Source organism: Trichoderma camerunense, assembly GCF_050948025.1.
Source record: "Trichoderma camerunense strain CBS 138272 chromosome Unknown V8C40scaffold_29, whole genome shotgun sequence".
In the NCBI taxonomy this organism is placed as follows: domain Eukaryota; kingdom Fungi; phylum Ascomycota; class Sordariomycetes; order Hypocreales; family Hypocreaceae; genus Trichoderma; species Trichoderma camerunense.
Window position 1 is genome coordinate 254,027 of NW_028145341.1, and position 25,182 is coordinate 279,208.

At 50.0% G+C, this 25,182-nt stretch overlaps 10 protein-coding genes across 10 annotated transcripts; 4 read left to right on the plus strand and 6 right to left on the minus strand.

Annotated features, from left to right (window-relative positions):
* Positions 1-1,631: 1,631 nt before the first annotated feature.
* V8C40DRAFT_258780 (histone H4) lies at positions 1,632-2,509 on the minus strand. Its single transcript, XM_083218796.1, has 3 exons — positions 2,420-2,509; positions 2,073-2,210; positions 1,632-2,001 (listed from the first exon to the last, which is right to left on the minus strand). The coding sequence occupies exons 1-3, from the start codon at positions 2,427-2,429 to the stop codon at positions 1,838-1,840; spliced, it is 312 nt and encodes a 103-aa protein (XP_083067484.1). The 5' UTR covers positions 2,430-2,509; the 3' UTR covers positions 1,632-1,837.
* Positions 2,510-3,984: 1,475 nt separating this feature from the next.
* V8C40DRAFT_258786 (histone H3) lies at positions 3,985-4,747 on the plus strand. Its single transcript, XM_083218797.1, has 2 exons — positions 3,985-4,265; positions 4,336-4,747. The coding sequence occupies exons 1-2, from the start codon at positions 4,053-4,055 to the stop codon at positions 4,531-4,533; spliced, it is 411 nt and encodes a 136-aa protein (XP_083067485.1). The 5' UTR covers positions 3,985-4,052; the 3' UTR covers positions 4,534-4,747.
* Positions 4,748-5,106: 359 nt separating this feature from the next.
* On the minus strand, positions 5,107-10,337 carry V8C40DRAFT_133736 (DNA-directed RNA polymerase I core subunit RPA190). The gene is made up of 2 exons (XM_083211091.1): positions 10,096-10,337; positions 5,107-10,041 (listed from the first exon to the last, which is right to left on the minus strand). The coding sequence occupies exons 1-2, from the start codon at positions 10,275-10,277 to the stop codon at positions 5,211-5,213; spliced, it is 5,013 nt and encodes a 1,670-aa protein (XP_083067486.1). The 5' UTR covers positions 10,278-10,337; the 3' UTR covers positions 5,107-5,210.
* Positions 10,338-10,485: 148 nt separating this feature from the next.
* On the plus strand, positions 10,486-12,390 carry V8C40DRAFT_258792 (U4/U6-U5 snRNP complex subunit PRP3). Its single transcript, XM_083218798.1, has 2 exons — positions 10,486-11,586; positions 11,655-12,390. Exons 1-2 carry the CDS (start codon positions 10,725-10,727, stop codon positions 12,257-12,259), a joined length of 1,467 nt encoding a protein of 488 aa, XP_083067487.1. The 5' UTR covers positions 10,486-10,724; the 3' UTR covers positions 12,260-12,390.
* Positions 12,391-12,725: 335 nt separating this feature from the next.
* Positions 12,726-13,718, plus strand: V8C40DRAFT_258795 (Yippee/Mis18). Its single transcript, XM_083218799.1, has 2 exons — positions 12,726-13,091; positions 13,230-13,718. The coding sequence occupies exons 1-2, from the start codon at positions 12,993-12,995 to the stop codon at positions 13,461-13,463; spliced, it is 333 nt and encodes a 110-aa protein (XP_083067488.1). The 5' UTR covers positions 12,726-12,992; the 3' UTR covers positions 13,464-13,718.
* A 1-nt stretch (position 13,719) lies between these two features.
* V8C40DRAFT_133850 (uncharacterized protein) lies at positions 13,720-15,012 on the minus strand. The gene is made up of 2 exons (XM_083211092.1): positions 14,139-15,012; positions 13,720-14,080 (listed from the first exon to the last, which is right to left on the minus strand). The coding sequence occupies exons 1-2, from the start codon at positions 14,909-14,911 to the stop codon at positions 13,813-13,815; spliced, it is 1,041 nt and encodes a 346-aa protein (XP_083067489.1). The 5' UTR covers positions 14,912-15,012; the 3' UTR covers positions 13,720-13,812.
* Positions 15,013-15,878: 866 nt separating this feature from the next.
* Positions 15,879-19,416, plus strand: V8C40DRAFT_258797 (DDHD domain-containing protein). The gene is made up of 2 exons (XM_083218800.1): positions 15,879-17,134; positions 17,188-19,416. Exons 1-2 carry the CDS (start codon positions 16,014-16,016, stop codon positions 19,040-19,042), a joined length of 2,976 nt encoding a protein of 991 aa, XP_083067490.1. The 5' UTR covers positions 15,879-16,013; the 3' UTR covers positions 19,043-19,416.
* On the minus strand, positions 19,257-22,425 carry V8C40DRAFT_258799 (TFIIH/NER complex ATP-dependent 5'-3' DNA helicase subunit RAD3). The gene is made up of 9 exons (XM_083218801.1): positions 22,258-22,425; positions 22,162-22,201; positions 22,022-22,109; positions 21,843-21,974; positions 21,532-21,785; positions 21,357-21,473; positions 20,971-21,301; positions 20,822-20,919; positions 19,257-20,755 (listed from the first exon to the last, which is right to left on the minus strand). Exons 3-9 carry the CDS (start codon positions 22,035-22,037, stop codon positions 19,400-19,402), a joined length of 2,304 nt encoding a protein of 767 aa, XP_083067491.1. The 5' UTR covers positions 22,038-22,109; positions 22,162-22,201; positions 22,258-22,425; the 3' UTR covers positions 19,257-19,399.
* Positions 22,426-22,515: 90 nt separating this feature from the next.
* On the minus strand, positions 22,516-23,854 carry V8C40DRAFT_258802 (cardiolipin synthase). The gene is made up of 4 exons (XM_083218802.1): positions 23,640-23,854; positions 23,150-23,520; positions 22,845-23,091; positions 22,516-22,779 (listed from the first exon to the last, which is right to left on the minus strand). Exons 1-4 carry the CDS (start codon positions 23,774-23,776, stop codon positions 22,695-22,697), a joined length of 840 nt encoding a protein of 279 aa, XP_083067492.1. The 5' UTR covers positions 23,777-23,854; the 3' UTR covers positions 22,516-22,694.
* Positions 23,855-24,035: 181 nt separating this feature from the next.
* Positions 24,036-25,137, minus strand: V8C40DRAFT_258804 (mitochondrial 37S ribosomal protein uS10m). Its single transcript, XM_083218803.1, has 3 exons — positions 25,056-25,137; positions 24,959-24,999; positions 24,036-24,902 (listed from the first exon to the last, which is right to left on the minus strand). The coding sequence occupies exons 1-3, from the start codon at positions 25,092-25,094 to the stop codon at positions 24,257-24,259; spliced, it is 726 nt and encodes a 241-aa protein (XP_083067493.1). The 5' UTR covers positions 25,095-25,137; the 3' UTR covers positions 24,036-24,256.
* Between the last annotated feature and the right edge of the window lie 45 nt (positions 25,138-25,182).

The following is a 25,182-nucleotide window of genomic DNA, read 5'->3' on the forward strand; positions in this document are numbered from 1 at the left end:
ACATGCAACATGCAATACCACCCGGCAGTATTTCGTGGAGCCTCTTCTCCGGGCCTCCGGTCTAGATTATGTGGCTCCTCGTCCCAACATGTGGTGGCTCCACCCCCCTTCGGATCGCCTTTACCCGCCGATGCAGATCCGGTCTAGGCCTTACCCAAAAACTGCCCCCTGCCCACGTGGAAGTTTTTCTCTCTTGGCAGCCCGTTCTCCGTAGTAGGGCTCTCTTACTCTTTTTTTAGGCTTCGCCTATGTCTCTGAAAGCAACAGCCCGAAAAATTCTCAGGTTAGGTTGTCTCAGTGAGTTTTTGGCATCGGCGGGCCCGCGTTGGGACATGTTGCAGCGCATAGCTTTTTTTTTCTTCCCCTTCCCCCCCTGTAGAGCTGCGACGTGCCGTCTTGTCTCTTGTGCATGCATGCATGCGTCTGTGCTGCCCTTTTTTTCTTCTTTTTTCTTTGGCCTAGGTCTTGGTGTGGTTCTCCTGTTTTACAGGCTCCATCCAGCTGTGTTGTGCTGTTTGACTTTCTATTTTAACCGACCGACATGCGTTGGCTCTTTTTTTTTTTCTTCTCCTGCCCCCTTCTACTATTCCGCTATGCAGGGATGCAATCAAAAAAGATGCAGATGCATCCTGAAAAATTCAGATGGGAGGGTGGGTGTCTAGCTAGTAAATGCCAAACCACCTTTGATGCTGTATGTCACTGCCAAACCCCGGACCAGTATCTCCATTGGACAGCAAAGCTGGCAGCCTATTCAAATTTTTTTCCTTCCTCCCCCTTTTCTTTTTTTCTTCCTTCAGGTAAGGTAACTCGTAAAGTAGGGGCAGAGAGCATCAGAACCCAATCGCATATCATCGGGTAAGATTTTTACCACTACCATTTTTTTTCGAGCTCGTGATAGGATTGTGAGTTGCGATAGAAAGACAGCCTTGAGAGCCTTGGGTCCCCCGGCGAAGCGCATAAGCGGCCAACCACATGACACCTCGAACCACTCTCTGTTTTTACGTGATCAATTTTGGGTGATTCAAGCCCAATAAATCCACTGTGACTTTTTTCCTTTTTTTACAAGAGAGTGCTAGGCATTTGGGCTGAGGAGATGGATATTGATGAGTCACAAAATTGGATGCGCCGTGAGCCGTAGCATCGGATATTGGATCTTGCATATTGGGCTATCATATATAAACTTCGTATTGGGTTTTTGTATCAGGCCCTCGCAGCGGCCGACAGCCAATACTATTTCCAATATTCGTATACTTGCATGAGTCCCGAACGTCTTATTGCCTTAAAGGACGTGTACTTACAGAGCAAGTACCTATACACGTAGTATAGCAACTCATATAACGCGGCTAGTTACAGGCTGAGTCTTGACATCTGGAGTTCGTCCAGACTACTACTCGGACATGTGGAGACGAGCTCTCCTCTATCGATACAGGCACGGGGAAGCTCCATATTCGGCGTGGCGATTTGGACATTCAGACAGCAACGACGCGTCACGCGTCACGGGAACAACACAGCTTTTCACATCTCCATCTCCCCTTCAAATACGCGGCCAGCGGGGTTGAGTCGTACGCGTTCACGGATATCACAGGTTTAAGTAGGCAAGGCAGAGTATTGTTCACAGTCAGGCAGAAAGATTTTACTTGTAGAGTATATGTGATGCTTTATTTCAAGGTCACCACTGAATAAGTCTCAATTACCCCCTTTCGGAAGTCACCCATTTCCCAGTACGTTGTACAGTACAAAATCTCAAAAAGCAATGACCCGCGCCCATAGTGAAAAGCCCAATCGTAACAAACACGCGAATAACACATTATGTCGACCCGACCTAGTGGCAGATCGCTTAACCACCGAAACCGTACAGGGTGCGGCCCTGTCGTTTCAGGGCATAGACAACGTCTAGTGATGTGACGGTCTTGCGCTTGGCGTGCTCAGTGTATGTGACAGCATCACGGATGACACCCTCGAGGAAGGACTTGAGGACACCACGGGTCTCCTCGTAGATCACTGTAAAGGGAGACAATGTTAGACACTTGCATCAAACATAAGATGAAGCATGTCGATGAGTGGGAACTTACTGGCAGAGATACGCTTGACACCACCACGACGAGCGAGACGCCGGATAGCGGGCTTGGTAATACCCTGGATGTTGTCACGAAGAATCTTGCGGTGACGCTTGGCACCACCCTTGCCGAGGCCCTTGCCACCTTTGCCGCCTGTATTGTAGATTGTTAGTCAAGATGATCTTGAGGTGGCGATGGATGTATCTGGCAGACGCGTCAAGGCCGAGGCTGAAGCTCCAAGGCTAAAGCGCCATGCAAGCCGCAAGGCTTAAGGCGACAGCAGCTGAAAGCTGGAGACAGCGACGGCGATGGACCAACGTAGCCAAGCATGGATGAGGCAAGTAAAAATAGAAGTTACTTACGTCCAGTCATGATGATTGATGTGGGTTGTTTTGGGAGTTTGAGATATCAAAAAGAGATGCAGATGGTAAACAGTAAGTCGTACATAAAAGAGGGGAGGGGAAAAGGCAAAGTGTGGCAACACGCCAGTTTAAGTAGCAGCGGCCCAGATCACTGATCGATTATGGAGAGGGAAAAAAACGGGGGCCTTGGTGCTGTGGTGGGCCTTTTTTGGGTAAGTGATTCAAAGGAGAAAAAAGGGCGATGCTGCGAAAAAAAATAAAACACGGTACGTACTGCCTGGCGCGGGAAAGGATGTGTGGGGCGGGCTGGGAAAAAAGGTAAACAAAAAAAAAGACACGTCCCAATCACGAGCTTTGGATGCCTTGGATAGGCTGGTTTTGGTTTGTTTTATTTTATTTTCTTAATTGATAAGTCTAAGCTCGTTTTGTCTGGTGCCCATACGAGCAGGCTGCCTTTGTTGCATCTGATCTGTTTGACACAAGGAGGAGACTATGGAGTAGCATTGAGTTGATTGGGCTGGTGCCTGTGTTGCTTCGTCTATCGAATCACGGGGATGTCCAAGCACCCGTAGTATTAGCATCTGGAGCATGAGTACTTTGAATTATATGGTGATAGTATTGCAATCACAGGTAGACCATGGTTTAATGTTGAATTGCTCCATCTCAAGTACTCCATCGCTCACGATGCTGCATGGGTCCATCTGCCATCAACACCGTTTACGTTTATTTTTAGTCTCGTCCATTGTTTGTCTTCACATGTCACCGTAGTAGCCTTTGAGGCGTAGTTTCAGTTTATCCACCGGCATGTTTTGCGTCATCTTGAGTTTGCATGTTGGGGGTTGTTGCCGAATCTATACCAAAGACTAAACAGTGGTGCCATGTAATCCAACTACAGCTTTCAAGTATCATTTCAATATTCAACATCAACCAACAAAACAACATCAAAAACAATAGTGCAACACATCCAAAATAAAAATTACACCACCGTAGAACGTCTTCATCATACGTAAATTAGAATCCACCCGTATTCCGCTCGTCTACGACTCCATCACTAGATCGTGCATCTTGCATCCAGGGTAAGCAAGCTGAAGAGATGCCTCCCACGCAGTTACATGCACTCGGTACCTCGCAAATCGAATCTAGGCTGCGATCGTAAAAAACATTCCCCCATCCAGCCAATCAGAAAAAAGGAACGCGCTCGCCCTTTTTCTTTTGCGGCCCTCCTCGCAGCTTCCGGTTCCGCATCAGCCAACCTGGATTCGCCCGTTTCGGCGCTGCAGGTGGGGGGGCCTCTGACGTTCCACAGAAAAAAAGAAGGGGGGGAAGGAAAAAGAAGCGCTAACAGGCTCCCTTTTTTTCTGCTCTGCCTCTGCACTGCTATTTCCCTGCCCCCCCCTTGGCTTTAACGGCTAACGGGTTCCCTATTTTTTTTTTTTCTTACTGACGCGCGCTGCGCACGGTCCAAGCGTGCAACCCAGATCAGCCGCCACCTCAGGCGTGCGCTAGGCTCAACTATTAAAGCATCTTCCCCCGCCCGCTTCTCGGAGTTTTCCCTTCTACACTGCCATCTTCTCTCAGCCCCACAAAGTCTTTTTCAAGCATCTTCACAGTCACAACATCACAACAACTCATCATGGCCCGCACCAAGCAGACCGCCCGTAAGTCCACTGGTGGCAAGGCTCCCCGCAAGCAGCTCGCTTCCAAGGCTGCCCGCAAGAGCGCTCCCTCCACCGGAGGTGTCAAGAAGCCTCACCGTTATAAGCCTGGTACCGTCGCTCTCCGTGAGATTCGTCGTTACCAGAAGAGCACTGAGCTGCTGATCCGCAAGCTCCCCTTCCAGCGTCTGGTAAGCAACACGAACACATCAACACAATCATCAACATCATGATCGCGTCTCTAACACTTCAATCAAACAGGTCCGTGAAATCGCCCAGGACTTCAAGAGCGATCTCCGCTTCCAGTCTTCCGCCATTGGCGCCCTCCAGGAGTCCGTCGAGTCTTACCTCGTCTCCCTCTTCGAGGACACCAACCTGTGCGCCATCCACGCCAAGCGTGTCACTATCCAGAGCAAGGACATCCAGCTCGCCCGCCGCCTCCGTGGTGAGCGCAACTAAGTTGGATGACTTTGGGAGGAACGTTGCAGACATGACTTTTGCTTTTCACACGAGTGTTTCTGGGGTCAAGGGATAATCAGGCGTTACAAATGAGAGTTTTTATTCCCCTTTATGGTTCGGAATGTATATTACCAGTGCGTCAGGGAAAAAGCACTGCATAAATGCAAACGAGGTTCACGGCCTCAACGGTTAACGAACTATAATAACTGCATCACTTTACATCTTGTGCCTTCATCGTGAATGTCCTCATCGTGCCTTGCCTGTAAAACGCGCACTATCAATCGCGCAACTGCCCAGTGTTTAGGCAGCGACACCAGCTGAAGACGCGTTCCCATAACAAACGCGATGCCGCATCTTGAGATTACGTAGCGCCAATCTGCAGTGCCGTGACTCAATCGCCGGTGGCAAGTGGCGCGTCCACGTCCGCCCGGGACCGAAGAAGCGCAACCGCCGTCTTGCTGTGACAACATCGCGAAATATCCCGCACCGAGGCTTCAATCTCTCACTGCAATCGCTCAACTACGCCATCGGTCGGGCATCACCACCAGCATCGGAATCTCAATCACATTACCATCTCTACAATTTTTTTTTAAATCCTAGTTCTATATAGTAAATTAAATACACACTCATCCATTTTGCATACAGATGCGTGCACACGATTCCCAAGACACATCCATTTACGCTAATGAGTTGACATAATAAGTTGGCAGCTGGGTCAGCACGTCGAATCCACCGGTGCCTACTCTGCCCAGCTTGCCCATCACCAGACGACTGCTCGGCGTCGTCAGATCGTCCCAGTCGCCATCCAGCAGGGCATCCTTGAGGAACCCGAGCGTCGTCTCGAAGCTCATCTTGGTAAAGGGACTGACGTTGCCCCTGAGGCCCATGCGGCTAAAGGCTGTGAAGTCGCCGCCTCTCGTCATGTGGTCGGCAATCAGGTTGAGATGTCGGTTGTCCACCTTGATGCCGTGGCCTCCGAAGACGCCTGACAGCTCTCGCACGATGTTGGCGCGGCAGGCCTCCACGCCGTAGACCTCTAGCACCGCCGCAATGTCGTTGGTCTGGATTCGGTGCGGGTCAATGAAGTCGCTGTATCTTTGCATCGCCCGGAGGTTGACGCCTGTCGTGTTGATGACCTTCTCGTTCTTTTCCTGAGCCACCATGCACGATCCGACGCCGGCAACTTGCTGCACCACTGTCTGGCGGACTGCATCCTCGACAATGTTGAGCATCAGCACCTTGGGAATGTTCACGTCAAACTCAAGCGTCACGTCGCACCACTCGCCGCCCTTGTCATCGCACTGGAAGTCTGTTACTTCCGCGTAGGCATTGAGCACGCGCTCTGCCCGCACCTTGGCGGACCATGACACGGGGGCCTTGTTCTCGTCCTCCTCATCATCTTCATCGTCCTTGTTCTGTGATGTTGAGTTGTCCGCGTCCTCGTCGTCTGAGTCGTCTTCCGCCCCCTTGGACATGTCGTTCTGAATAGCATCATCGTCATCATCGTTAGGTCCGTAAGAGACTGCCTCGCTTCGGTTTGCGCGCTTCTTGGCACCGGTGGCGTCGTCGTCATCTTCATCGTCGTCGTCATCATCGTCATCTCGGCCACCTTCCGCTGCTCCCTCGGGCCTGGCCATCTCAACAACTCCTGCCTTGACGCCAATCTCGGGAGTCGCCATTGTCGACTGGGATTGACGCTTCTTGACCTCTCTCTTCATGATGGAGAGGATAGTTCGCAGAAGTTTCTTTTCTACTGTGCCCATGATGTCTGACACCGTAACTGCATAGGTGGTGGAATACTCTGCAGCTGGGAAGAACTTGAGCTTGATCTTGTAGATCTTGGCGAGGCCGCGGAGCTTGCCCTTGCCAACCATTTCCTCCACGACGACTCCATCCAGTACTTGGCTCATGCGCAGCACGCTGATGGACTTTGTGAAAATTTCGGTATCCTCCTCCGATAGCTCGGCGTTTGGATACAGCGTCATGGCAGGTGTGGAAATTGTCTTACTGGCAGTCATCAAGATTTCTCTCAGACGGGGGATACCCAGTGTGACGTTCTTTGCTGAGTGACCAGCCAAATGGAAAGTGTTCAGCGTCATCTGTGTGGATGGCTCACCGATAGACTGGCCAGCCACGATGCCGACAGCCTCACCAGGCTCCACCAGCGACCGGAGATATTTCATGGCGAAAAGCATCTCCGCGTTCTTCTTGTTCAGCTTCACCTGGTTAAGAGACGTCTTGTCCTGGCTGTTCTTTTCTCGTACAAGTCCATCGGCATTGTCATTGAGGTAAGTCGTCATGGCTTCGTAAAACGTTTCTGAAGTTGCAAAGGCGTTCGTGGCGGGATCGAAGCTGGCCGTGAGGGGATCCTTTCCTTTTCGATCGTTGAGTTTGGCGTGTCGGACGGCGCTCTTCATGTATTTCTGGAACGCCTGTCGGTTGGCGCCCAGGCGTTCTCCAACCTTGGGGTCATACTTGAGTTGTGCCGCCTCCGAGGTTACGTTTTGCAGGATGAATCGGAAGTCTTTCAAGTAGTTTTGTTTTGTGACATCCAATCCATCTTCACCGTAGAGGAACTGAATCAAGGAACCGTCCGCGTCTCTTACTGAGGTATCGTAAGAGACTGTAAGGCCTTCCATTCCCTTGATGATACAACGCTGCAGATAACCTGAACGGGATGTCTTGACGGCTGTGTCGATCAAACCCTCACGTCCTGCCATGTGATGGAAGTAGTACTCTTGTGGTCGGATGCCAGTCAAAAATCGGTTGACAATGTAACCGCCCGCTCGAATATTTGTATCGTATGGCTTGAAGCTGGGCAGAGTCTTTCCGCTAACCATGACTGGGACACGCCTACCCTCCAGAACCTGCTGTCCCAAGTTGCAGGAAATGAGGGAGGCGTTGACACGAGATCCCTTGGCACCTGAAGTGGTCATGACCTGCATCTGGTTCTTCGGGAAGTTCTTCTCAAGGCCGTTGGGGATCAACGCCTTTTGCACGGCATCTGTAATGTCTTTGGTTCCCTGGTTCATCAGGAGATCGAGACCCTCCTGCTTGCTGTCGTCACGCATGACTTCTTCAAGGCGCTCAAGCAGGAGTGGATTCTGTGAGTCTTCTTGTTTGTCTAGGGAGACATACTTTGACGCAATTTCCAATCCCATCTTGTCGGCCGCAACAAGTTCTCGTCGTCGTGCTGCCTCTCCCTCAGCCGTTAGCCTCAAGTCGTCCATTCCACATGAAAAGGCTCGCATGCTGAGATATCTGGTAAGCAGCCGGCCCAAACTACTAAGGAGTTTGCCGGCGACTGAAGGTCCGTATATCTCATGCACGGCGTGAATCAGACCGCTTGAGCTAGGTCCAATCTGAGACTTGTCGAGAATTCCTGTTATGAACTCGCCATCCTGTATCAAGACGGTTCCTTCCTCCGATGATGTACCCCATTGTTCGGCCTTGATTTGGGCGTTTTCGTTCATTGTCAGCCCTCCGCAGTTGGGTGGCCTTATGTTGGCGAGGATTGTGCTGATGACCTGCTTTCCTGTCCATCTCGGCACCGGCTTAATGATCGCTGGCGGAGGAAGCTGAAGTCTCTCTCCCAAGATATGGCCGCTCTCAGGGCGAAGGGCACTGTATATTAGCTGTTGGAAGTCGCTCCGTGTGAAAACAGCGTCTCGACTGCAGAGAGCGACTGAGACGGAAATGTGATCCTGAATGAGACCTCTCAGGGGCTTTCCAGCAGTACCAGACAAGTACTGGTGGTCGGTATCGGCAATTTGCAACGCCTCTACACGGGCTACCTCGTTTTGTGGGAAGTGCATGTTCATTTCGTCGCCGTCAAAGTCTGCGTTGTAGGTATTACAGTTGGCATAGTGCATTCGGATTGTCTTCTCGCCTGGCAGAACGCGGACTCGGTGACCCATGATGGACGGCTTGTGCAGTGTAGGCTGACGGTTCATCAGAACAACGTCACCGTTAGTGAGATGTCGATGGACCTTTTTGTTCTTCATGCGAGCCGCGCTGCTGTTTGTTGGCGCTAGCAGCTGGTTGGCAAGAGATATACGGTCATCTACGGACTTGTTGCGAAGGTTGACTATTTGGCCATTCTCATTTTCAATGGCAAAAGCTCCCGGCCACTTGTCTACACCGTTGATAACCGCCTGTTGCATGTCTTTGAAGTTGTGACTGGTGACCGGTTCAGGATACGTCAATTTCTTTGCAAACACCGGAGGAACACCAATCTCGTTGGTCTCGATGTTGGGATCGGGAGAAATAACACTTCTGGCGGCGTAGTTGACTCGCTTTCCCATCATGTTCTTACGGAAAAGACCTTCTTTCTTCTCAAGCAATTGCTTAATTCCATCTTCGTTTCGCGCGGCAGCGGCGCCCTGCACAGGGTTTTTGTTCTTGTCGATTAGTGAATTCACCGCGTCCTGAAGCTCCGTCCAGGCTTGGTGCATGCTTGTGATATCTGCTCGTTTCTCGTTGTAGACACGAGCAATGCTTGAGCAGCAGCCGAGAATGTTCTTGTAAAGGGCGTTCTGCTGGGCTTCGGATATTTGTGAATCTCCAGTCCGGGCCTCAGGTCGGAAACGGTTCGGCGGCACCAAGACAACTGTAATGAAGAACATGTCGGGGGTAACTTTTTGTGAGCTCTGAGTTGGAGGCTTGGCGTTGTATACGAGTGAGAGAAGATCTTGCTCTTTCCTGAACAATTCCTCGAGCCGTGCCCGCACCTCCATGGAGCTGATGTATCTTTGAGCGCTCTCTTCAGATGCGAAATCGTCATCTGCATCTCCCATTTCAATATCCTGGGTCTCGGGAGAGTCTTCTGAGCCATTGATTTGTGTAACATCGCCGTTGCTCTCAGACTTTTTCGTTGTTGCTGATCTGCGATGGTGGACTCGGGTCATGGCATCACCCCACTTGAGGGCCTTCTGCGCCATCTTTGCCTTTTCCTTGGTTGAGAGGGACTTTTCGAAAATTTTGACAGACCGGTCCTTTCGATAGGTTGGGGAAATGCCTCCACAGCTAGAGCACACTCGCTTTTTGATGATCTCGGCGAGGAAGTCCTTGATGATTTCACGGCGCATCTCGTTGGCACCCTCATGCTTTCCCCTCTTGACCTCTCCCCTCTTGACCTTGATGCCCTGAAGGCACTGGCGAACGTATTTTTCTCTTTGCCGAGTAACGCCATCAGCTCCAGAGTTTTCATCCTCAGCTTCGCTGTCCCCCTCGCCAAGCGCCTCTTTTATCTCGATTGCCAAGTCATTCTCTCCAATCGACCCTACCATGTGCGCTTCATTGATAAGGCCATGGTGAAGTAGGCGCAGCTGGCAGGTATATTTGTGAAGGTCCTTTGGTGGCAGACGAAATCCCTTGCAGTAGACACAAGTTGCGCGAAGTAATCGGTAGGCCTGGTCCAAGAAAACTGGGTGGTAGACGGGGACTGGGAGTTGGATGTGACCTGGATGTCCCGGACAGCTCGATTGATTCAAGTTGCAAGTAGCACATCTAGCAGATGATTAGAATTCTTGATACTGCCACTAGAACTATAGAAATACTTACGGTGCGTCGCCCCATGAACCCAGAGCCGGATCGTACAGGCCTCCTGGTACAGGATTAAGAAGGTTATCGAAAGTGCTTTCATTTTCGATGCGCTTCACAGAGATGGCCTGAATTTCCTTGGCGGAGAGAAATGTGAATTCCACACTCTCCACCTCGGAGGCAACTGGCTGCGCAATATTCATGGCGAATACAGGATCTTGGCTGAGGAATGGACTGATCCTGGCGAGCTTGCTGAGGCCATGCCAATCTTTTACAATAGGTCAATTGGAGAGAGTTGCTAGTGCCACTAGAATTTTTTGGCGGTGGAACACGGCAAAATTTTAGTGAAGTGGTGGGTAGGATGAAATCCCCACAGCCAAGGTTGCCAGGCTAATGCAGCGCAGAGTGGCAGAAGCTGGCCATTCTCTCTTCCAGCTCTATCGCTTTATCTGCCTTGCTAGTGCCGCATCTCATTTCTGGTGGAGCCTTGCTTTTCTATACCGATCCTACGATTTACGAATCTTGAAGACACGACAATAGGCGGAACGGAAGGACGAAACAGGGGCAAGGAGAGACAGAACCACTGGGATTTCATACAGATTTACACACGTAACGTTCTGCTGCGCGTTAGCAGCCGCCTCGCCTCCCTCATGAGTCAATCGCCTGGAGGGCTGGGTCCCCATCACGATGGATCCTCGAGAATACAGAAGCCAGAAACTGCTGCAGACAGGATGGCCGCCCTCAAAGCCCGCGTGGCAGCCGCCGTTGGCGCGAGCAGGGCAAAGGGTGGCCTGAATGTCGGACTGCATCCTGCCCTGGAAGACTTGGGCTCATGGAAACCAGCTGGCAAGTCGGACACGACAAATGGCCAATCCCACTCATCACGAGGCTCACCATCACATACCAATGGATTCGACAGAGGAGGCGCACAAGATTCACTCGGAAAACGGCTGAGAGATGGGCCCAACCCATACTTCGACGACAAGGCGGCTGCACAAGAACCGACTGGGAGGCAGCGGATGCCTCGACAACTGGCGTTCAATCAAAAAGGAAAATACATACAGCAGGGCAATGCTTTGCGTCGACAGGCGGCCCTGGAGGCCATGAAACGGCGTATCGCAGAGCAAACTCGTAAAGCCGGTATTGACGAGGATCTTGACGTTGAGAAGAATTTTGTCGTGGACGCTCCTCCAGAAATAGAATGGTGGGATGAAGGCCTAGTGGACGGACCGACCTATAACAATATTGACGACCCTTCGAAGCTGAAAATCACAACCCCTGATAGCATAGTGACTGAGTACATCCAACACCCGGTTGCACTCGAGCCCCCTCAGGAGAGACAGGCTGTAACGGCAAAGCCCATGTACCTGACCTCGAAAGAACAAGCAAAGATACGACGCCAGCGAAGAATGGCAGAGCTCAAGGAGATGCAAGCTAAAATTCGACTTGGACTGGTGCCGGCACCACCACCCAAAGTGAAGAAGGGTAATCTCATGCGAGTGCTGGGCGATGGTATGTATCCCAATATCTTCCTACAGACCTACGTTTTGAGGCTATGTGAGCTAACTGGTCTTTCACAGCTGCTGTCAAAGATCCCACCGCCGTTGAGGCCCGAGTGAACCGAGAGATTGCCGAACGATACGAGACTCACATCGAAGCCAACGAAGCACGAAAACTGACAAAGGAGCAAAAGCACGAGAAGAATGCGGCAAACCAGCAGAAAGATGCTGATAAGGGCATCCACGTCCTCGTATTCAAAGTTAACAGCCTTGCCAATGGTCAGCACCGCTACAAGATATGGCGCAACGCTGATCAGCTGGCACTTTCCGGAACATGCATTATGCATCCCAAGTTCAGCCTGGTGATTGTGGAAGGCGGACAGTGGAGCATCAAGAAGTACAAGAAGCTCATGCTGAACCGCATCAACTGGACAGAAAACGCTCAAGCAAGAGACCCCGAGAAAAACAATGTGGCTGGGCGAGACTGGCTATCGCCAGAAGACTCCAATGGAGACTTGAAGGACATGTCTCTGAACGAATGCAAGCTAGTATTCGAGGGAGAGCAAAAGGCGAGAGGCTTCAAGAAATGGGGGAGCAAGATCTGTGAAACGGATGCAGAGGCGAGAGAAGTTCTGGCTCGCGCAAAGATGGACAGCTTCTGGTCTCTAGCAAAAGGCATCTCATGATGATGAGTGATGGCTTTGGTGGGGTAACCGTACAGCCAATAATACAAACATGAATATCCAGCGAATTTCAAACAAGGCAGCTATTGAAGCATACCGGTGCCTGTCCAGGTGTACGACGCGTGGTGCATGTAATATTTAGTAATATTATCATATATTCAGGGTATCTGGACTATATCTGTATATCTGCCGGTACATTCATTGCTGCCTTTGTGGTGTTGAAGTTAGTGGCATGTGCTAATAATGCAGCGGAGGTGGGCAAATGGACCGGAAACGAACGAGCACAATTACGCAATGAATGACATGCCCTTCCAAGGCAGCCAAGCCAAAACTTACACCCAAAACAGGCACCCAGAAGCGGCGCCGTTGCAGCCCGGGAAAAGGCCGGCGCATTCCGCCGTGCTTGATAGTGTGATCCGGTGACTTGCGAGGCGCGCGCATTGCGGCAATCCGACCTTAAATCGTATATATTTCAAATGCGCTGCTGCGGCTCTCTCTCTGGCACTAGGCACCAGCTCCCCTTGTTGTTTTCTCCACCACTCGCTTCGGCATTTGTTCTCTCTCCTCAGCGATTTAAAGGACCTGATCCGTCTCACAAATCAAGAGGCCAAAACGGTACTGCCATCTCAGACCGCTAAGCAGCGATATTGTCGTCATAAGCTCAGTTGGAAATCGCGGCGCTGTGAAGAACAAGAACGAGAACTGTTGAAAGCTTCGCTCACTCGGCCCCGCAGCAATGGGTCTGGCCTACAACACCTACCTCACCAGCAACAAGATCTACGGTTGCAAGACATGCAAGGCGCATCTTGCTAACCACGAGGACATCATCTCTCGGGTGCGTATCTTATTCCCCCGCCATACCTGTGCCGTGTGGCTGTACCTAAACCTGAACCTTATGCCTTGCATCTATGCTTGCCTGTCTTGTTCGCCTCGATGCTGGGAAAACTAACTGGGGATTGCGCAAATAACACAGAACTTCCGGGGTCAGCATGGCAAGGCCTACCTGTTCCATCGTGTCGTCAATATCGACACCGGTGACCCCAATGAGCGTAACATGACCACCGGCCGCCACATTGTCCGTGACATCGCCTGCCATCAGTGCAAAGAAACGGTGGGTTGGAAGTACGACAAGGCTTTTGAGACTTCTGAAAAGTACAAGGAGGGCAAGTTCATCCTTGAAGCTGAGCTGCTATGTAACGTCGCTTGATTGTACGATTTCACCTCTTTAGCATGATTTCATTAGGATGGCCCTTCTTATTTATTTATTCATTTTCCATGTTTTCTTTTGGCTTCAATAGGCGTTCAACAGATAGTTTCAGACAAAGCACAGCATCCTTGGGCTGGAGTGATGGTTTCAAGAGCCGAATTTAGACATGTTATGTATTAATACGCCTCCCATTAAACTCGCTACGAGAAAACGTGTGTCGAATGATAACCTATTCCAAGTCACCCAGGCACTGCCGGTACGCCACAAATCCCGCCAAACTTGCACAAAATATCCGTCTTAGTTGCAGCTATACATCTGTAATTCGCCGAAAACATCTTTGTGGTAAGATTTAGTTATGCTCGATGGGTTCTTCGGGGAGAAGCTCCTCAGTTTCTGCGTCGGCACGCAAAAATTCAAATGGTGGCTGCACGAGGCCGTTAAACAAAAAGGTAGAATAGACCAACAAGGCAAATCCAGCAATCTGCAGCCACTTGAAAGATTCCCAGCCAAGGCCGAGAGAAACGACCCAGATGAAGAGCGTTCTGCAAGTGTCAATGGTGGAGCGAGAGGTGGCACTGACAGTGCGGGTCACAGACAGCCCGAAGAAGTTAAAGCCACTATTGATGGTGTTAGATAGATTCAGTGTCATTTGGTTAAGAGAGCATTCCAACTTACCCAATGCTTATCATGATAATGACACTGGAAACGAGCAGGGCCTTTTCATCCCACATTTGGCGAAGGCCTTCAGCGGCATCGAAATAGCCATATCGACCGGCTTCTGTCCGTCCAATAGCCAAGTGCAAAACAATCATGACGGCAACTGTGGTGACGAAGCCAAAGAGGCCCTCCCAGCCAACCACCTTGATGGGGTCGATGGGGGAGTTTTCGAGCATCCACTCCTCCAAGACAAACTGGGTGGCCGTGAAGATTTGAGCCCCGGCAATCAGTAAAACTCCAATGACTGCCTTGGCAACGTCGGATAGCCCCTCTGGGGAATCCGTGATAGAGGAGACGACATGTGCCTTGACGTCCGGCCAAATAGCACCAGCAAGTCCAACGACAGCTACTCCAGCAACCACACCCACTAATGAGATCCACTGGAATAGACGCAGCGTCCTCCGCAAAAAGACGACGCTAAACAGGCCCACGAATAGGACTAGCGCGCCTCGGGTCATTTGGTAAATAGACGCCGCAACAAGAAGGAGGCCAATGTTCATCAGGGTGGTGCCGCAGATGTCGCAGATGGCAGGCAGAGCCAGCAGCAGAATTCGGTAGCCCCGTAAAACTGATGGTTGGTCGTCTTCAAGCGTGTCGTCGTCGTCACCATCGGTTCGGTTGGAATTGATGGCCTGGTAGCCACGCTCCGCAGGTGATCTCTTTGATGCAAGACGGCGATACGCCGCAGCAGCGCCCACGACGAGCCAGCAGCCCATCTCACCCACAAACATCTGCGCCGTCTGAAGCACGGGTTGGTTGAAAAAGATATGACGAGCGGGATTCTCATCGTCGCAATTGCGAACACATTGCTTATCCTATAGCACCTGTTAGGCTACCCGAATCCAAAGAATGGTCGACTGTGAAGCACGGAGTATTTCTATAGCTACAGAGGCAGCTCTTTCAGCACGTACTTGATACTTGGTAACCAATGTATTGCAGACACCCGTCAGCAGCATCATGGCCACCAGAAACGGAACGGTGCTACGAGGAATCGCCATCTTGGGCGACGTGGCTCGAGCGAAGATGTGTTTGATGATAGGCGACCAAGATTGGGGCGATTGATGTTGAAATGGCGAGAGTTGGGTAAGAAGATGTAGATAGATGAAGGAGAGAAGAGAAAGAGGCAGACAAGGCGAGGGATGAAAGAGAGCCGCTGCGCCCCGGATAATGGACAGAGCCCCTGCTTATCATGCACCAGTGTCACAAGACAGGTGCAGCGTTCCGGTGGACGGTAGCGATCCCGAGCAGCTTAGTGCCGATATTAGTGCCAATCAAGCAGGATGACATAAGCTGGACCACGAATTGAAGCTTTGGGATTAATATACGAGCATATGGGAGTACTGGGGGTAAACAAGAAAGTCGAAAAGCATATTGATGCTGTTGAGAAAGTCTAATATCATGCAAAAAACTTACACGATCATTCATTGCGTTTGTGTATGCATGTGTAAATTGCCCAGTAAAAACACGCAGTACTGAGTACCTAGTAGTGACAGCATGAAATCACTTTGTAGCAATTCACACCAGGCGGCCTGCAGCGATTGCATGTCACTACCCAGCAGGCATATGCCGCTAAAACCAACAGCTCTTGGCTGCTACCTGCATTTATGGATAGCACATGTACTCCGTAGGTAGTCAGCCACGTCATAGCCTAATAGCCACTCGCCCAGCTCCCTTTGGCCCATGTGCTTTCGCGCGCTAGGATCATCATCCCCCTTCAGCTCCTTTGAGTGTTTAAAACCAAGCAGCCTCGCATCATGACGCGGACCACAGGCGAGAGCCGACCATTTCCGCTTCTACATCCAAACCCCTCTAGATGTCCATCTCCGCGCATTCATGGAGCATTCTCTAGGCCCTGCCTGTCGCCTTCGACCGACCCCGGACACGGACGCGGACGTCGACGCGGATAAGGAAGATGGAATCCCCTCTGTCAAAGCTCAGTTCTTTTACACGGCCGTATATCCCATCGATGATCCGCTGTCTGGCACTGCGCCCTCCAGCAGCGCGGATTCTAAACCCTCAAAAGGACCCCTTCGCCCATTCTCTCAAGACGACAATGACATGCTACAACAGGCGTGGCTTGGCCTCATGTCAGAGAGCCTTCGTTCCCAACACGAAGCCATCAGAAACGGCCGAGAGCCTGATCCATATGCTGCGAAATCTGACACGGAGAGGCGCGACCAAATCATCCAGGAGCTAGCCTCAAAGCATATACACATCCATAGTGATAACCAGACGCGGGGATCAACAACTCAAGCCGCCGAGGCGCTTCCAGAAACTCTACTCACCGCCTGTTGCCCTCAACTTGCCATCGACACCCTAGCGGAGCTTGATACGGCATTTTGTGCATTGGTGAGGAAGACAAACCCGCTATTCGATGTCGATGAGGTGGTAAAAGATGTGATTTCCGTCATGAACCAACCCCACGAACTTCGAAGTATCTCAACCAGCCGTCGGCATGTACCAATACGGCACCCTTTGTTAACTCGGGAGAGACACGGCGGCATCCCTTCTGACCATATTTCCCCCTCAGATGGTGCCACATCATCTCATGGTACTCCCGAAACTCGGATTCGCCGCGAGCGTAGGACCACTGGATATGTTACTGCTAGTGACGATGGGATTTCTGGTAGACCGTTTGTGCGGGTATTGAGTAGTGAACACACCCAGCAGATGACAACAGCAAAACAACAACGTAGCGATGAGCCAGCCATAGAAACCCCGCAGATCGATGATCAAATCGATGATAAAAACCTTGAGGCGAACGACGAAATCCCGCCAGAACAGTCAAATGGGATAGAAAACGCTGTTCCGAATCCCGAGGACGAGGATAAAGATGTCGTAGTTGGACTGGCCCGATTGCACAAGGTGTCGTTGCAAACGCTGCAGATGAAACCCATATATTGGTCCCCCGTTAACGATATTGCTATTGTGACGAGGGGTACCTGGTTTTACAAGTATGTTTTTATTTTGGGATTTTACTTGATTCAGTCACTAACCTCGTTCTCAGAGATACGATGCTGCCTGTCCCGCCGGTGGTAGCTAATCAGCTGGAAGCTGGGTATCAGGAACTGCGCCCTTGGTCCGAAACTTGGCGTGATGAAATACGATGTGCTATTGAAGTTGGGGCTTCTGGAGAAGAAAAGGTTTCTTATCGACTTTGGCCGATGGAAGGCGATGGAAAATATCGAAATACCCCTGTACCAGACGAGCCTGTCATTTCTTCGCATCCCTTTTGTTCCGCATATTGCTTTCAGGGCGAAGCTGCCACAGAAGGCCATCTTGAGCCGCCCCAAGCAGACGACGGCACTTCCGAAAACATTCAGCAACGCGCCTATTCTAGCTACAATGTCATATACAAAGATCGAACACATGCCTTTCTATTAAAGCCAAGCCTCCAGCCATCTGCATATTACGGTAGGCGGCCCATCCAAAAGATTATGAAGGGAACGAACGTCGGCATTCCCGTTGTTCGGGGGTTCGATAGACTCAGTTGGGAGCGTATGCATCGGGGGAAAAAATCACAGCCCACGAGGTCTGCGTCTCATGGCGCCTCTAGCAACGGCTCATTAGAAACTTGTCCTGCTTGCGAAGCGGATAAGGATCGCAGTAAGGTGACTGACTTGGTGCTCGTAGCTCACGGAATTGGTCAAAAGATTGCCGAGAGGGTTGAGAGTTACCACTTCACGCACGCTGTCAACGGGTTTCGGAGATTAGTTGACAGCGAATTTCAGGGTCCTGTGGTGCAGGAGATTTTACACAACAGCCAGAGCAGGCTCATGGTTCTGCCGCTCAACTGGAGAATAGGACTGTCTTTTGAAGACGGCGGAGCTCTTCAGACCGGAATGGAGGCGGACAAGTCGAGCGCCGCTCAGCCTTTCGGCCTGAAGGACATTGAGCCTAATACAATTCCCGCTATACGGAGCATGATATCCGATGTCATGTTTGATATCCCCTTCTATATGTCTCACCACAAGGGAAAGATGATTGCCGCTTTGGTGTCGGAGGCGAACCGAGTCTATCGCCTTTGGTGTAGGAACAATCCTGGGTTTGCTGAGAATGGACGTGTCCATCTGGTTGCACATTCTCTCGGCAGCGTCATGGCGGTTGAGGTTCTGTCACGACAGCCAACGGTTGCACCACAATTAGACCTATCTCGCCCAGAGCCGGAAACCAAGTTCTTCGAGTTTGATACGAAGAATCTGTTCCTGATGGGCAGCCCTACCGGATTCTTCTTGTTACTTGAACGAGGGGCTCTTATACCACGACGTGGGCGCGTCAAGCCTGGCGTGGATGCGAATGATGCCACGGATGAAAACATTGGTGGTGAGGTGGGCATGTTTGGGTGCTTGGCTGTCGATAACATCTATAATATTCTCGCCAAGGAAGATCCGATTGCCTACCTGCTCAACGGCGCAGTAGACCCGGGATATGCAGCCAGCCTCAGAACCGCATATGTTCCTACCGCTTCTGCTTCGTTTCTGAAGTCCATTCGGGATGCCATGAGAAGTGTTGTGGGCGCCAACCCTGGTTCATCGGCAACCGATGACGGCCGTCCGTCCACCGTCCGCCTGCCCTCTCAGCTGGAGCTTGAAGTTCATGATTTCACGAGAGAGGAAATTGCTGAGAAAAAGGCGTTTCTTCTTAATGACAACGGCCAGATCGACTGGTTTCTAAGATCTGGCGGCGGTCCGTTGGAGATTCAGTACCTTAACATGCTGAGCGCTCATAGCTCGTACTGGAGTAATACGGATTTCATTCGCATGCTGTGCTTTGAGATTGGTAGGCGGCCTGGTCGGACGAATACATTGCCTGCGATGAGGGCTATCAAGACTTCCAGGCGCCAGATACCCACTGCTAGCTAATTCGACCGAGTTGGCACGGTAGATTTGTTCTTTGATACCCCTCCGCTCTATTCTTTTGCGTTTGCGTTGGGTGCGAGGCAATTTTAGGAGGAGTTATTCTCGGTTGCTGATGGTTGTACTGGGGAAATTCAGGGGCTTGGGAGGGAGATTGATATACGGTCTACACCATTTATGGTATTACACGCGGCACGATAGAACGGAACAATGGGACGGATAATTAGCAAATGATTAATGTATAGACTATCTAATATCCCCAGACTCCTAGAAAAGACTGTAATTAACTAGAGTTGGTGTGAGCATACTGCGAACTCTAGATGATATCTGACCTGTATCTAGATCACATGAATACAAAACTGCTCAAAAGCCTTCTAGCTCCATCATTTCCTGATCGATATCTTCGAAATCAGACTCATATGTCGCGGCTATGCTGCCGTGAACTGGCCTTGTATTGGAAATGGTAGGCGGGGGTTCCTCTCCTCTCTCCTCCTCCATCTTCTTTTGGTGCTGCATAAGGTCTTCATAACCCCAGGTGCTGATGCCCTCCTGATCCTTACTTCGGAATGGCTGCGCCATTGTCTTCAAAAACCGCCGAGCACTGCTGACAGCCATATCTGTACTCAGATTTGTATCGGCATCTTGCAGGCCCTGGTTGATCCATTTAGGTAATTGGGTTCTCTTCTTCTGGAATCGCCGATCAGCCAGGACCATGACACCATAGTCATCTTTTCCTCGCAAAACACGACCCAGACATTGAGCTGCATGGCGCATGGCATCGAAGGACAAGAAGTCGTTTTCCTTTATACGATATGTTTCTCGCAAAAACTCAAGTCTTGCCTTCAAGATTCGCGATTCGGTGTACTGGAACGGAACACCAATACAGAGCACGGTTCGGCCATATTGATGATCAAAATCGATTCCTTCTGATACCTTTCCTCGCGCGACACAAAGCAAGATTGCTCCCCGTCCATTGCAACAAGCAGTCCGATATGTCTCCAGGGCTAGCGATGTTTCTTGGGCGTCAGGCGTTTCCACCAAGATGAGTTTATACTTCCATACTTCATCGAGAATGCCCATACCCTGCCACATGCTAATAATGGACTCCATGTATAGATATGATGGAAAGAACACAACCATGCCGTCGGGGGTAATTCTTGCAAATTCTGTTAGGAGATTACCGTAGTTTCGAACAACGCTCGGTTCGTTTCGAACCTGAAAGCTCGATGAGACTGAGGCTTGGTCACTGCCTCGAGTGACGATCATAGGAAGGAAGGATCTCCGCGCCAGAGTCATACTATATGATTCCTGAATGACTGTGGAAAAATCCAGCATCTTTGGATACATTTCGAGGGGTGAGATTGTACCGGAGGTAATGATTACTGAATAAAACCTTTCAAACACAGGCCGGATGGCGATGGCCGCATCAAGACATGTAAAGTGAAGAGTAGGGTTTGGAACCTCTGCGGTATCGGATTCATACGGCTCCAAGATCAGCAAGAAGCCTTTTTCATATGTTGCGACGAGAGTTGCAAATGTTGCCACTTCTTGAAGTGCTTGGTAGTCCTCAATATTCGTAAGCTCCAAGGTCCGGACAAGTGATGTAAGTCGCTCAGCACAGAACCGCAACGGCTTCTTCTCGATGAATGTATGCTCTTTCAAATGGGCCAGAAACGACGGTGGAGTTTCTGAAATGACTTGACGCACTTTCATTCGTGTCTAGGAGGAAGTGGATCAGTATGGTGGTCAAGAAAAAGAAGAGAGCGTAGAGATGGGCGTGCCAACCTTGAGATATTCGAGAAATCGTTTCAAAAAAGCCACAAAATGCTCTGCCCTCCTGATGTTTCCAGGCACAGCTTCTTTCAAAAGGTCATCTGGTAGAGCTGCAATATTGTTTTAGTTATGATCATCCAAATGGGAAGGCCGTCACCTACCTGGATTTGCCATGAATGCATCCTCCTGTCTCGCTTCATCAGTTTCACGAAGTCCCTGAACAAGCTTTTCATATTCGTTTTGGAGCTGCTCCTGGTCAGTCTCGCGCATTTCAGCAATTCTGCGCTCTAGATGCTGAGCGCTGCGGGTAGCTTTGCGAATCGAGTCTTCGGTAATGTCGGTGCTAAGGGACTCGATACAGACGTTGTCGATATTGTGGGCTTCGTCAAAAACCACAATGCAATCTTTAGAGAAGTCTTTTGAAACACGCTCCGCAATTTTTGGATCCAAGAGATAGTGATATGAGAAAATGACGACATTGCAATACTCCATCTATTTGCTAACATCAGATGGAATTCTTGGGAAGAATTGATGGGGGCGAGCATACCATGCGCCGTGCAGTGAAATAAGGGCACTGCTTATGCTCTTCGCCGTACCGTAAGAGCGCTTCAAAGGACCACACACCGTTCGGTATCAGGTTATGTGGTTCGAGGAGATCAAGATTCTACATCACGTCAGTTAAGCTACCCTCTGGAGCGCCCAGCTGAAGCAGATAGACATACATCGTGATAAGTGCAAACGTCGACGTTTTCACCTCGGTCCTTCTTTTCTTTAACGAAGCCTGCAGTCAAACTTCGGCAACGAGCATCGACGATTGAACCGCTCTTTTCCCTTTTGACGGAGGGATGAAGACACAAGTTCTTTCGACTGGTTAGACCAAGGCCGCGAAACTCTTCTTCGTAACCTAGCTGTTCAGCGCGATACTTCATCAGAGACTGTAGCTCGACTAGAGCCTTTTCAATCTCAGACATTGTTCCTATGCACATTAGGTCAGCATCGATGGACCAACAAGATTGTGTGAAGGACTACGAACGAGAGCAGTATATAAGCTTCCGCTTCTCAGGCATGTGCTGCTGGTATGCGACAATGAGGGACAGCAGTGATACCGTCTTGCCGGTTCCTGACGGCATCTCCAAGACACAGTGGCCGCCCGCATCGAGAGTTTCTGTATCTGTGAGTACTAGATCAAGATCTCCGGGGTTCACAGCATACTTTTCAGATCACACATATAACTGAGACAGTTCTTCAGCAGTCAGTCCGCATGAAAGAAGCCACGACAATTTACTCACGCATATTGTTCATTGGGTACGTTAGCTATACAGCGGCATGCATGAGATTAACGGGCACATACCTGGATATATCCTTGGGTAAGGAAATAGCACAGGAAGATCGCTGGGGACGCATAAGCTCATGTGAACGTGCCGCGCATCACCGAATTGAAAACATACTCTATTTTAAACTTCATCTTGTACTGAGAATATGACGCTGAGCGTCTCTAGTCGTTCAAATCAAGGTGCACCGTGAATGATTGCTTTGTGTAGGAGCTTTCACGCTACCTCTGCCCAAGAGGTTTAGTAAGTAAACGTTAACGCTCCGGATTGGCAGCTCGTCATAGAATAAAGAGCACACGCTCCATAGCTAGAAACGATCGAAGCGGAATTTCTTAGACCCACCGGAGGCGCGCGTTGCCACGTGACAGACAGTACCTCAAGCATAACGGGTGTCAACGATTACTCGTGTGGTCTTTAACGTATAAACACAATAAGGTAGGTAATCGGTAATCTTGCTTAAATGATTTCTTCCTTCTAAGCTTATTACCCTCACATGAATTCTATATTACAGGTATATTTATGTGCTTGGTTGAAAAAAATGTCTCGTGCCTGAATTATGGCTTATTCAGTATCTTGACTGCATCTTTTGAGAAGACATAACTCGCTCCACTCCAAATCGTAGTGGTAGCCACCACATATCTGCAATAATTAGTATAAAAAGACCAATAATTGGGCTGGTGATTGGATGAAAGACGAAAACGTACTGCATAATTGTAAGCGTCGGTGCCAAGTCAACGCTTATCAGCGGTGCTGCTGTTGTGAGACCGACAAGGGCCAGTTGGAGGAAAGTATTGTATTTGCTGATTGTTGTAGGTCGGATTTCGGCTGATGGGAGTGAAAAGTCCCAGTATCGGCTGAACGTCTTCGGTGGTGGCAACGAAATCCAGCGATAGTAGATGGCTGAAATGGCCAGCCCGACATCCCTGCCCAGGATAATGGTTGCAACCCAGACTGGTCAAGGTCAGCTTCATGATCGTTAGCCACGGGGTGAAGTAAAGCTTCCACGTACTTGGCAATGCCCCCTTAATAGCCAGGCATACTGTCAATATTGTCATGAGGATTTTGTCCGCCATTGGATCAATAATTGTCCCCACAACTGTTCTGCGATTCCATCTCCTCGCTATCCATCCGTCCACCAGATCTGAGATGCCAGCGTACGCCAGCAGGCCAACGGCCCAGGTGTGCGCATCTTGGAGTATCAGATATCCTATGACTGGGCTTGCAACAATTCGTGTCACTGTAAGGAAATTTGGTATCGTGTAGATGTCCTCGTGAATGGCCGGAGTGCTGCTAGGTTTCTCCGCTACATTTTTATCTGTCTCTTTACCTGCTTGTTGGCTGAGCCGTCTTGGAAAAAAAGAAGCGAGCGGCACAGGCGCGCTACGATAAATATGTTAGAAGCTACGTAGAATTCCAATTGAAGGGGACTAGATCTGCAGGCAGAACTGCCTCGCTGCTTTTCCCCTTCATGCAATACGTGATGAACTGGAGTGCCTTACATATCCCTTCTTCTCAGTTGACGGTTTCCAGAACTCACTGATGTCGCCGACCAGATGCATCGCCTACATAGAACCATTGGCCTTGTGATAAGTTTCGAATGTAGCGGCATTGGCCGTGAGATGCGAGAGAGCAGCATTGTGAGAAGTGTTCCGGTATCAACTCGTCTTGTTGTGTATGTATTCGAGCTATACCAAAGGCCGAGGTGAAATTGTTGCGTAACTTGCAAATCGCCTGGTTGTTTTTGGAGGTAGACGTATCGATAAGGAACACCCCATTTACGATACCCCACAATCTGCATGTCCTTATACTGCTACCAGACCTACCATAAAACCGATGATAGGTTCTACATGACATTTATTATAGGTATGCTGTCTTTTTATCTTGATTTGGGTTTGCTTTAAGTTTCTTTTCTTCTATTACTCAATTTTTTGTTTCATTTAATATCTTAACGTCATTTGATGGCTGTCTTTTCCCAACTGCTGTAGATCTACATATTGCAAAACATAATAATACAGATGCTTTTCCCCCTCCATCCTACCAACGCAGAACGAGTGACTCCCAAATGATCTCTTTCGCCATAACTCGCGCAAGTTGATTCCAAAAGGGTATATTGTTCCTATGATATCTCGTGGATGGGGTAGTTATAGTCTGCGGCTTTCTTAACCCGTCGAGAATTCAGAATGTCGGCCACCGCTTTGTCAGATTCACCGATGCTTCCGGTCTGCCCCAGATGTGCCCAAGGAGCCGCTGACTCTAGTGACTTGGCTTCGACTTCCTCCAGCGACTTGGACATCTCCGTTGTGCCAAACTCCCACATGTTTGCTTTCATACCAATGCCGTAGATCTGATGTTTGCGCAAGTAAGCGAGCCACAGCTGGACCGTTTCAGGATTGCCATCTTTGATTTGGATCATGCGCCTCAGGGTCACACGTTCAAAGTTCTCTTGGGATTTTTTGAAGATGAAGTGACTCCTGGGTACAGTCCATCGCTCTGTGATTCGGGGAAGCGTTATTGGTCCAGAAGCTGGTAATCCTAGGAAGTATGCTGCTCGTAGCGCAAAATCCGAGAAGAATTGGAGGGGTTGCAAGCTGAATGATCGCAGCTGCAGATCGCATGAGGGGATACCGAATTGAGCCTCGCGTTTCAATGGCTTAAGGTGGATAGCTTGGAGGGATCGTGGGTTTCGTAGACTCGGTTCATTGTCACCATTCTTCTTGGCTGGTGTAGAATATGTTCTTGAATTGGTTTTGTTGGACAGACATCTGAGCTTGTTAGGACGTTATATTACTCTGCATGTTGCCTTGTATCAAGTACTCACCCGAATGCTGGGGTCTTGTTGGCAATCCATGGCACGGAGGCCTAACATACTGGAGTTAGACACGCTTCTTTCCAATCCCAAGAGTTTTTGGCTATACCTGGAGTTGCGATAGGCGCAATGGGCTCTGTCTGAGCATATCCAAATGTCTCTTTCGGCTATGTCAAATGGCGAGTTTTGGCGGTTAGCGGATGCAGCGAAAGATTCTGCTACATTCAATGCAGCCA